Raw genomic sequence first — 12,440 nt, 5'->3', positions numbered from 1 at the left:
GGGGGGGGGGGGGGGGGTTGTGACACTCTGTCCCCTGATGGAAACACAACATCACTTCAGTTCAACTTGTAAGAACCATCAGGATCATGATCAAGCAAATATTCAAGTTAGATTGAGTTCAAGATGGAGGCTCCAGCACTTTACCTGGAAACTCTTGACGGGGACGAACGAGTCGGTGACCGTTGACAGTTCAATCGTTTTTCCCTCTTATTGCGTGGAAGCATCAAAACGTTGCATAAGGAAAAGCTTTGATGTCGACGACGCTGTTGTGTAATCACGTGTGTCGTCAAGAGTTGTGCAGTAAAGACGCAGAAATCCATCCACACGCATTGTTGAAAATCTTTAATAGAGTCTCCACTTCATGACACACTTTATAAAAATACTGTCAGACCAAAGTACACTTGGCTGCTGCTATTTACATCTTTTACAAAAACATTTACAAATGTTTAAAATCTGCTCCGACTTGAACCGTGTCGACGCAAAAAAAAAAGAAGTGATTTGTCTCCCATAAACGGTGGGATTATCTCCACCTCCGGGCGAATATCTGAGACTTAAAAAAGCGAACCGGTCGAGGATCTGCGTTGAGCCGAACCTGCAGCTTTTCATTCCTTCTCGAAATGATTTTTCCAAAGATGAAGGGCTGAGCTCGGCGGCGCCCTCTTTCCCTTTTACCTCCGGGCTCGGTGATTGACAGCGCCATGTGCTGCCCTCTTAGCTGCTGCAGTTCACGGACCCTGTCGGGGGGGCGGCAAAACACACAAGCCGGGGCGAGCGGCCCGGGCGCCCCCTCAGCAGCAGGGGGCAGAGTTGGGGTGCCATGACGGGGGAGGAGGAGGGAGTCGGGTCGTGGGCTCTGGTGGCAGTGAAGCGTTCTTGTCAGGTGGACTGCGTCGGAGCGGATTCAAAGGAGAGAAAAGAAAAGGCCGGCCCTTTTCATCCGGCGCCGGGTCCGCCGGGTTACTTTCTCCTGCGCGGCTGGTTCTGGCTGGTGGGCGCTCTGAGCGCGCTGTGCTGCACCTGTGAAAACAAACAGCGGTTTGGTCAGAGGCAGGTAATCCGAGCTCAGCGGAGCGCACGGTAATGGCTCCCCTGAGGAGGGCTGGTGCAGAGGAAAGCGAGGCGGGCTCGCCTGTAATGAATCATTTTTTAAACACAGGAGCAGAGGGGATTAATCACAGAGAGGAAGGATTTGAGAAGTCAAGAGTTCTGTACCAGTTTACCCCCCCCCTCCGCCCCCCCGCCCTCCCCGTCACAATATTAGAAACAGGCATCAAGTGTTGAGGCGACCTGCCAGGCCAGTGAGGGGAGCTGCAAACTGTATGATCGCTCACTTCGGCGTCCCTGAAGAAAACAAGTCCAAGTATAGAATAGAACTTGTGTTTGTCTCGCTGCATCCCAACGTACAGAACGCCGACACAGCTTTTTTCCTATGAGTAGTCGAAGGTATTTTCTATCTAAAGTGTTCAACTTTGGTTTTGTGCTACACAACTTTAGAGAAACTTTCTTTTTCCTGACAAGTTATCAAATTGATACGTGTGTGTGTGTGTGTGTGTGTGTGTGTGTGTGTGTGTGTGTGTGTGTGTGTGCCCTGAGGGAGGAAATCTGAGGCTCAAACATGAAGTTAAGATAATTAACTAAAAGAGCAACTAATGTGTTGATTAAAGTGTGTCTTAAATAGATGTTGGACTCTATTGTATCATCAGTGTGTGTCTGTTTGTACAAAACTCTCTTTTCATTGAAATATTGACATTAGAAAATGTGCTTAAGCCCCGCCCACTTATCCATAGTTCTCGTTTACCATAACCACACAAACTCTGCTGTAATTGCTCAACCATTGGGGTTTGTCACGCAGCATCATCGATCTCTGGAGTCTCCACCTCCAAAAGACTTGTTGTATAAACAAGGCAGGGCGTAGCTACAGATTGACAAGTGAAGCCATTATTACATAATAATGGACTGCACTCTAGTAACCTCTCGTTCACTGAGATTTCCGATGGGGGAAAACTTTAGAAAGTAATGAGTTCAAATCATGGTCATGATGAGAGACTTACTGCATCTTGGAGGGAAATAATTTTTTCAGTTTTCACATTAATACCCCCTAACACTTGGGAGACATAATTATTATTTATTTATTCTGTATTTTTTGGCATAAAAAAGTCCTCATTAACTAGAAATCATAAAAATGATTTATTTGAATGAAAAAATGAAAGATTACCAGACTTCTAGTTTCAGGTTCAATCCGGGATATTTTGTGCTGTTGTGTCCCCCGAGTTGGCACGCTGCGTCGCAGCCTACTCCCATCATCAGTATGTGATTTGTGTGTGTGATTGATTGTAAACTCTTTGAAGAAATTGATTCATGTAAATGTTAATCTCTGATAAATGCAGATTGAAATATTAAGCTAGGTTAGCTCGTATTGCAATTCAATTCAGGTTAAAGTATTCAGTTTACTATTTCAAGTATGGAAATCTTTGGAATACAAATTTGAATTTTTTAGATGCCAATTTTATGTTGGATTTCCCAGGAATGTGAAAATGAACCATGTGTTTGGAAAAAAGTAATGAAAGGTTTGAGATTTACTGTATATTTAGAGTGATAACACCACAACCAACCGCTTTAATGCATTTTAAAACCTTTTTTAGGTTTTCAAAAGCTCATGAAAATGTACCAGATACTAAAGTCATCTATTTCATTGACCAAACACATACTTATCAAAGTACATTGAAGTACTACGAAAGCATAAACCGATGGTTGGCAAACTGGTATCCTGGTAAAGCTGTTAAGCTAACATGCTAACAACAATGGCAGCTCTTGCTAACAACGTCGACACCTCCGGACAAGCGTGACCCGTCAATCCAGGTACACGTTTGTATAAAATGTGGCCTTTTAAGATAGTTTGTACCTTTCTTTTCTCCTTTAAACATTTCTAAATGAGCCATAAAGGGCCGATCGTATGTTGAAGTGGGAAAGCGAAAGGGCTACAATCCGTAAACCGGCCGTTTGAAGTGCCTGCTGAGCTCAAACAATGCGACGGTTGTGTGGAAGGAAGGTAAGAGCTCTATGCTAATTAGATAGTCTCCATTATTAGAACGCGAGATGGAACGTGGGAACAAAGTGACTGCCTCCTGCATCAGAACATGAAACTGTCCTCAGAACTGACAGATGCTTCTTATTTCAGGACAGACACAATGTTGTCAGAAGTCCCGGTTTTGAGGCAGACTTTGTAGATTTGCACAGGCGCTAATTGCCAAGTCATATTTGCAAGAAAGACAGGAGTCAATTTTGAGCCTTTGAGGTGTTTTTGTGTCCGCACCTATCTGCGGATTGAAGTTCCCAGTCAACAAAACAAAAATATGTGGCCCACTGTTTTATTCTGGTCTCCTGTGTATAAGATGTTGGGGTTTGTTTTCTTCCTCCGCTATTCCAAATGAAACGTACTTATGATGCATCTTAAGGGTGTTTTGTTTTTCATGACGGGAGCTATTTTCAAGATGTAGTTTCTCTTTCAAATGTGGGAAAGAAAAAAAAAAAAAAAAAAGGAAGTATTGTTTCCCTGGGATTTGAAAGTGAGTCGTTTTTCAAAGCTCAAACCTTGTCTCCCAATGGGGATGAAGACATACAAAGGATTCCCGAATCACAATGTAGTCGCCACCTTGCCTTTGCCAGCGCGGCGAGCCAAATCTCAAACAACACAGACTCCCGCCGACATCACAGAGGAGGCAGCGGCGGCGGCGGCGGCGTGCTGCAGGACGACATCAAGGGTGCAAGTCGAGGAACAGACCGGGGGTGAGAGTGTCGCTCCAGATCCAGACTGTCAGGATTCTCTCTGTCTGCGGCGGCGCTAGCTCGGGAGATGAAGGAACGCTCGTGTGGCACTTCATTTCCTGGCAGGGCGAGCGTCTCCGTCGGGCGAGCGGCGAGCTCGACTTACGAGACGGTGACAGCTCCGTGATGTAAATGAAAATGACTCATCGGCCAGGTATGGCACCCGGCGAGACGACCACTACGTTTAAGTGACTCCACCACCCCGGAAGTGACTGAGGCCACATCAGAGTCGCTGACACAGAGACATCAGAACCTTTTCTGCTGGCTCGCCACCACAATCTAGTGTCTTCAATCACACGAAGGAGGGGGAAAATTCGCTAACAACGCCCGGGCCGGTGGCAGTATGGGCCGAGGACGAACCCCCGGCCATTACACGGCCCCGGTACTGAGGAGTAATTGAGCCGGGGGGGCGCTTTAAAGAGGAGAGAGCATAAATAATCAAACAAAGCCGGAGGATATATCTCCGCCACACTTGGGGATTCTGGTACAGCAAATAATCCAGACATCTTTGGGGAATTTCCCTCCGTATCTGTATGTAAAACTCAACCCCTACCTTTTGAACATCAGACGGCACCCTCTGGAGGAAATCCAGGATTTCATTATTGTCGATAGTGTAGGGGTTGCGGAGCTTCTTGGTAAATTTGTTAACGCCTGTGAAAACAAGAAGACATTAATATTTAACCAGCCGCAGTTTTATAGTCTCGTCATGTTAGGTCTTAGTACAGTTAGAAGTGACGTCCATTAGGCATGTTGCCGAATCTGAAGTCTGCAGTGCTGACTTCACCGCCAGCAGCCTGTTGAACCACAGAAATGATTCCCTGTGATCCGTGACACACACAGTGACTGTGATCTGTACTTTTTGCTTTGTGGTTTTAGTTTTTAATTTGGTATTCAATTTGATTTTGGATACATAAATTTGAAGCTCATTGTCAAATGATACGGTAGGTAAGATTTCAACCCAAGTATAGGTGGGCATTCTAGTGGGGGCTTTGATTTACTGATTGTACATTGTATCTTTTTAATGCTATTCATTAAAAAAACAAAAAAAGAAGACCATAATAAAGACATAATATGATGGAGTGACCAAACTAGTTTGAGTTTTTTTTTCAGTGAGGGGAAGAACATTTTCAGAAAATGGTAAAAGACAAAAAGGGTATCATTTTAATAAAATGACAGGTTGTATGAAAGAAGGATTAAAATAAATCAACTACTACAATAAGAATTGAAATAGTAATAATTTATAGCAGAAAAAGACTTCAAGAGATACTTCCTAGTTCGCACTTTTCCCAGGTCTCTTGGGAGAAAATCTGCTCCCCCAGTGGATTTACAATATTTTACTTTACGTACAATATATTTACCAGCTTGAGCAGTTTAAAGGCAACTTTGATTCTATTTTTATAACAACTACCAATACAACTTAAAATGATGTGGCAAGTTCCCCCGAGCCAGGAGGTCCGAATATATGACTGAAATTCCAATCACTGGACTTTTGCCACAGCATGTTGGCGAGCTCCTGGTCCCAGGGGTCAGCGAGGCTCTGGATAGCCTGTGGGTATGATTTGCAAGTGTAGCTTCCGGCGACAAAACTCCAGTTCCATCCACAGAGGAGTGGAGAGCGTCGTGGAGAGGAGATGTTTGGACAGAGAGTGATTAAAGTAGCAGCTAAGCAGGTGGATATCTTAAGTGTATCTGACTAGTTGACGACACTAGTTTAGCTACTCGCAGCCAAGTGAGCAACAGTCATCTCTGAAAAAGTGGGCCAATCAGCTGGGGTCGGGTCTAAAGTTAGTGGAGTGTCAAAATGCCATAGTGGAGGGGATTGGAACTCTTGGACCATTAGATCCTTCAGAAGAGCTACAGTTGCACCTCGGTTGTTTCGTTCCATTTATCTTCTTCTGTTGATGAAAAGTCACTTTTTTGGCATGTTTCACTATCAAATCTGGACTCTGATTGGTTGGCACCAAAGTTTTTTAACTTGAGTGTTTGATACTACAAATGTCGCCTGCAAAGCATCCGTGTTGCTGTACCGAATACGCCACATCATCTCCATAGAATTGAAACTTTCTTTCTAGCACCAAGATACTTTTTGGTTTATTTTTTATTACTTCATTAATTGACCAAATGCAGGAACTCTGTATGACAACATAACACCCGTTTCAGTGAAAACACAAGGTCAGGAATGTCAGCGAAAGACTTCTTACAAATTAAATTTAATCCACACTTTCATAAAGAACCAGCTTGATGTATTTACTAAACTATCTTTAGTTTCCACACTGACATACACGAGTGACACACTGTTAAATAAGAACAAGGGAAACAATAATATGGTTGATTGAGATCTTTAAATAAAGTGTGAATGAATGGTTGTGTTGCTGTTCTGGGGGTGTCACCTGCCTCTTGTCCCGAGCAGCTGGGATTGCCTCTAACTCATCAAGGACGCTTCCAGACAGAGATAGAAGGTTTTCTAGTACGTAAACCTGAATTAATGAATAGTTATAGCCTTAGTATTGAGCCAACTGTAGACTGTACTAGTGTATGTATTAAGACTCTACGTTACTCCTTCTCATCCCAAATCTGAAGACTATGAAACCCACCAGACAAACGGATCTCAGGCTCAAAAGGTTATAAGCCTGGATGCTTTTTACCTTCGTCTGCTAGGTCAAGTTGTCTGTGTGTTGTAAAACCAAAACTCCAGAGGGTTGTTTCCGAGCCAAAAGATTGACAAAAATACCTTAAGCTGGTGTATGTATGCGTGTGGTATTCACATATACTTCCAATCATAGATAAATCAAGATCTAGTATTAGTCGACATTTTCATATTCTTCACTAAATTGAACTCATACCTCAATAAATAAAAGCAACAACTTATTATTCATGGATCTTCTATGAGGAAGTTTGAGAATTTAAATTTCATTGAATGAAGGAGTGATACATACAGACTAATATCCCACACAGCACATCTATATTTACGCGGTGACGCTCGAGGGGGGGGGGGATTGATGGCACCAGTGCATCCACAGCTTGGTACTTTGCTCCGCACACAGACAAAGAACCCAAGGACTTAAATATGTGCGAGCAACTTGAAAGGATTGCCTCGCAACCACAGAGATGGGGGTTAACTGGGGAGGCAGAAGAACGTCTCAGACTGTGTGTTTTCGTTTGATATGCTGTTTTTTCAGTATTGATTGTGTTGAAGGCAGAGAGGAAGTGCAGTGGTTGTGGGCTTACAGCTGGCGGAGGAGAGCCAGTTGAGGGCAACATATCTCCCTGACCACTGAGATGACTGTCTATTCTCTATGACTACAGCAGATAATGAGAGGCTGGAGCAGGAGCCTACAGACTGCCCAAGGACATCACGTATTATATACTCCACCGCTGCTTTGTTTCCACACAAACTCGGGGCCTCGCCACGACTAGGCGCTGGCATATCAGCCCACACTGAGCTCAGCCAACTCCAGCTGTCTGATCTCTGAGCATTTGCAGAGGTGTGGGGAACTTAAATGTCTTCGATTCATTAAATAGTGGAAGGAGAAGAAACAAAAGTTGTGTTTCACAACAACAGTATGGGTGAGTAGATTATGAAAAAAACAAAACTCGCTATAGTTTTATTTCAAAATCTGATGATTATAAGAAGCATGGTAACAAACCACAGCTGCATTTTCTCACCACCTTATTAAAAACTTGATCTTATGTCTCAGAAAAACAATAGAATAAAATGGGACATTTGATTAGATCCCTTGATCAAATGTTCAGGTATATTTCAAATGTGAAAATATTGTTTTACCTTATTAGATAAAGAAAATAAATAAAGCATTAGAAGGGTTAGAGTTAGAATTTAAACAAAATAAAAATGTAAAATTTTGTGTGATTTATTTCATTCAGATAAAAAGGGGTGGATTATGCCGATAGTCGATCAGGTCATATGTCCAAGTAAACACACTGATCTGATCATCTCTACCTAGCTAACCTGAGATATTTACAGTTATTGGGAAGTTGCGTTGAACAAGAGTCTTTTCCACTACACTTTTCACTCTTTGTGAGATTGCTCAGCTTTGAATCTGACAGTCGTCCCCTTTTGTGTAAACAGTTCGCTAAACAAGCCTCCTCTAACTTTATCATAGTGTGTGGAAGTCAGCGTCTTGGTTAAGGTTGCGCTCTCTGGTATATTCAAGTCATACGTGGAACGTTCAATATATTATTGTAGACACATCAACCAATAATTTCCAGCAGCCAATTTCCATTTTTAAAATAGAGATGTGTCAATAAACATCAACTGATATTTGCAGTTAAACGATGGTTAGACTTTTGAAATCAAAATGTACCTTCCTTACGAAAAACAACTATGAAACTTTTAGTATGTCATTGATTAAAAAGACTTATGGTGTCTTTTATACCACACTGAAAACAGTAAATGTTTTTAACTTAGTTAATAGGCGAATAATCAACAGATGTATTGACTGCATTAATCTTGCAATCTAGTTCTCGATCAAAGTTCTATGATGGATTACTCGACTACTAAAATAATAGATTACTGCTGCACCATGTGGAAGTTTTGCACAACTTACCCCAGATCAGCACAATATATCGCAGAGGGATGAAATACAAAAGCGTCGCCACCACAAAAAGCACCAAACAGGCCAGAAGCGACATGAATGGAACAGACCAGTTGAATATGCTGCAAATGGAAGAGAGAATCAGTTAGAAACTCAAGGAAAAGTTTTGTTATCTAACTTCTAAAATCATTTCTAGTATGGACTCACTTCTTCACTCGCTCGCCTATGTTTGCGATCTCCTCCAATACATTCTGGACCGCAAGCACCACTTCCTGGACCATGTGAATCTTGTCCATCAATCCCTTCTTCGCAGCTTCCTTAAAAACAAGAGAAAAGAGGTAGAATACAGTTACAGTCGAGACCAAAAAAAAAACAGTTTTTTCCAGCAGCACTCTTATGGGTGATTTATCTATTGAATAGCAGGTAATGAGCAAACACGGGAACATCTTCAGACTTCTTTTGAGGAAGAGGCAGACTTGGTGCTCAGAAGCTGTTTTGTGGTCGGCTGGGAGATTTCGGCTTTTGTCTGCCGTCGACAATAGAGGCGGCGCACAAGTGCAGCACAATCAAGACTCTCTGGTGGATGAAAAGTGTGCAAAATGGCCATCTGCAATCAGTCGGAATATGACCCAGACGGGAATCTGGGGGTAACTTTGGAGGGATGCAATTCTCGCAAAAAATGTTTTTTCCATGATCGTCTGAAGAGCTACACCACAAATAACACAATGTGGTTTAACAGACATTCTTAACAAGACAAAGAAAACCTGGAGCTTATGAATTATACCTTTAAGGCGCCTCATCTATAACACGCCTTCGGTTGAAGGTTGACGGCGTCAACAGCAGAGCAGCTTTTAAAAATCGCTCAAAAATATAGAAGAGGAATACAATCAGTCGCTAGAATCTACTACAGAAGTTTGTAAAACCATTTATTTAAAATAATATTGCATGCATATAATACAGAATTAACTGCAAATAACCACTATTACTATGCAATTAGATTTAAGATGCATAATTATATTGATATGAAGCCCTTAAAAACCGTTTGGTGTATAAAAATGAGTAGTATATTATTTTAGTTTATACATATGTATATATACATTTGTATAATGTTTAATTTATATTAAAAGTAATGTGGATTTTGCATTGGTTCTAGTGGTGAATATGTATCGTCAAACAATATTAGAAAAATATTTATATATGACCCATTATCATCACTTTTCAAAGATATACATAGTTTTAGGGAAATTAGAGACACAAAATAAATACTAAAACAGGGTGTTTTTTTGGAACCAGAATTATTAAATTGCCATTGTAGTTGAGGGTACACAAACTAAGAATAATAATAAAATGTTTATGGACAGTATGGAAAGAGCATAGAGGTTACCTTAATGCATAACAAACGTTAAAAGAGTTTCTACTTCAACCATCTCTGGCGAGTCTCTGGTACTTTCGCACTGGCATTGTGCGGGACAGTGTTCATTCAGAGCAGAGAGGATCGGAGACAGATTTGTGTAAGTTAGCATGACAGGCTAACCCAAAACAAATGTCATATGCTGCATATCCCACAGTTGTGACATCGTGCACGAGATTACAAAGAATACGAAGAGAAGTCCACCCACAACTTGGGACGGACCGATCAAACAACAGTGTCCTGGTTTATTGTTCCACTTTAAATGTTATATTTTAGTTGACAATTGTAGAAAACGCAGCATCGAAAGTGGAAACCAGGCAGAGAGTTGCATGGATAACATACAGATCCAATGGAACACTTTCCTCACTTTGCAGTTATTTAAATAAATGAATATAACCTTTAAAAAAAAAACATTGAAATACATTTAATTGTTTCTTTCCCATAAAACACAGCACCTTCAAAGATGAGAGAGTTAGTCTTTTGGATGTTTCCAAAGAACATATCGAACATTATTTGGCAAGAGTCAACATAATAGTTTTCGGAGAGGTCTTCTCAAAATGAAGTAATTGAGATTACATCAAGACAAGAAATAACAACAAGTAGACTGTGAAGCCTTCCAGAAGGACAGAAGTGACCACAGATAACAAGAGCCACGCAAAGCTAAAGAGGCCCGAAAAGCCCGGCATCAAAGGGAAATAATGACAGGAATGATGACAGGGAGGCGGGTGGGAGAGGAAGAGCGAGAGTGCTGGGGGAGGGCGCTCAGATGGACCCTAACAGGCGGCTCGAGGACGTCTGTGTGTTTACGTTACAAGCCGGAGCCCCAGTCTGAGTGCACTGACAGGGTCCAGACAGAACGCCTTTATCAGGGCTTCATGAGGCCGCCCCTGGGAACGCAGGCCCTGCCAGGACCGAGAGACTTCCCGCTGTCAGGCCAACTCTTCAGCACCAAAGCTCAGGAAGAGAGCAATTCCCACACTAGCAGATCCTCCCCCACTGGGCTCTGATACGGACAGACACTGGAGACTCAACACTGTCCAAAAAAGGGAAAAGTATCAGAAAAATGCCTGAGTGAGATTAACATCTCACGGCCTCGTCGTGACCGGGAGCTTAAGAGTCGTCTAGCTTCACAACTGGACAAACCACCCGAGCACGCCCTTAACACCCCACCAGGTGCTGCCTGATCCCGTGTTTATTTTCAAAGGAAAAGATGAAGATGGTGCACAAAGCAATAATGAGCTCCAAGAGTCGCAATTACATCATTTAGGTTTGGAAGCTCAGACGTCCATTTGGACCGGTACGACACCAGAAATACACTCCAGGATGAGAGACCAGATATACTGGCTTTCATTTATAGGCCAGAAAAGAATCACTGTGAAGATTGAGCAGAGACCGTCTGCTTTTAAATTCTCAAATTCTCCTTTGTGACCAAAACCTACATTCATCTTATTATAGAGTGGGTGAAAGGGAAGGTGATGTCCGAATGTCAAAAATAAAAGTCTAACTAACTTTCTGGAAAAATAGGGAACATTTTTTTAAACATAGAAAAATCAAGGATGTGTCGCATTGAAAGTGAGGGGAACTTTTGATCGTCTATTACATGATGCGAAAACAGTTTTTGTCTAATTATATAATTAAATTTATACAGGCAAAGTTAAATATATGCTAGCCAGGGTAACCAGAGACATTTTTATGGAACTAAATTGCCACATTGTGGATGCATTATCAGTCTAATGCTGGGCCTTTTTGTTCTCAATACTAGTGTTGATCCAACACCAAACTCAATTAAGACATCTTTAGAATCCGCAAGCATAGAAGAATAAGATAGGAATCTAAAACAAGGACAAAGAATAACCGGGGTTAGGAGAGAGGAACATGGATGGTGTAGGTCACATGTTAAACTCATGGATTGGGGGCCAAATCCAGCCTGCCATGGCATTTTTATGTGGCCACGGGTTGACCTGGGGGGAGGCGTTTAAGGGTCCTGAGCATATTTCACATGTCCCACGGGCTTCGTTATTAAGAATAATTAAAAAAGAACACTGCACAAACATGTAAAAAGCAGTGATGGGCTGATGAAGCTTCATGAAGCAGTGTCATTATATTCAGCGTCCACTAGATGGCGGTCTCTACTCTATTTTTGAACAATTGTTGAAACACCACGTCATTTTTAAACCACCACCTACTGACCTCTAAACGAAACTGCTTCATGAAGCTTCATCCACCCATCGCTAGTAAAATGTACGGTGAGAAACTGAGCATAAGTTGTGCTTAGGATATTGGAAGGATCTGGCTGAGGTATAGAGAACCACGGGTGGAGAAGAGAGACAAGTTAACAGGCAGAACACAGGGATGAATGCTGGTTGTGAAGTGGAAATCACTGAACTCTTACTTCTCGAAGGTGGTTAGTTGGGATTAGTGACAACTTGAGGTCTTTGTATCAATGATTGCACAGCCTATGGCATTAAAGGACACCCAATGGTGACTCTTGGGTGAAAGCCGGGGTTACCCTCGCACCCCAGTCTAGCACCCCCCCACCTCCCTGCCCTTGTAGCAAACACCAGACGAGTCCTGCCAGCCTTGGGGCGGGTTAGTGCTCTTTCATATTCCAGATCTATAGGCGTGCGTTTGTGTCTCTGCGTCTTTACGTT

The 12,440-nt window shown here is 42.2% G+C and overlaps 1 protein-coding gene across 1 annotated transcript in view; it reads right to left on the bottom strand.

Annotated features, from left to right (window-relative positions):
• Positions 1-327: 327 nt before the first annotated feature.
• Positions 328-12,440, bottom strand: part of mctp2a (multiple C2 domains, transmembrane 2a) — a 47,195-nt gene continuing 35,082 nt past the window's right edge. Inside the window, exons 20-23 of the mRNA XM_087797959.1 lie at positions 8,586-8,695; positions 8,391-8,500; positions 4,379-4,476; positions 328-1,017 (exon numbers count right to left, since the gene is read on the bottom strand). Of these exons, the coding sequence (XP_087654085.1) occupies positions 958-1,017; positions 4,379-4,476; positions 8,391-8,500; positions 8,586-8,695 (378 nt within the window). The 3' untranslated portion in view covers positions 328-957. The remainder of the gene's footprint in view (positions 1,018-4,378; positions 4,477-8,390; positions 8,501-8,585; positions 8,696-12,440) is intronic.

Source organism: Callionymus lyra, chromosome 8 (assembly GCF_982586985.1).
Source record: "Callionymus lyra chromosome 8, fCalLyr1.hap1.1, whole genome shotgun sequence".
Lineage (NCBI taxonomy): Eukaryota > Metazoa > Chordata > Actinopteri > Syngnathiformes > Callionymidae > Callionymus > Callionymus lyra.
This window is presented reverse-complemented; position numbering and strand designations above follow the sequence as displayed.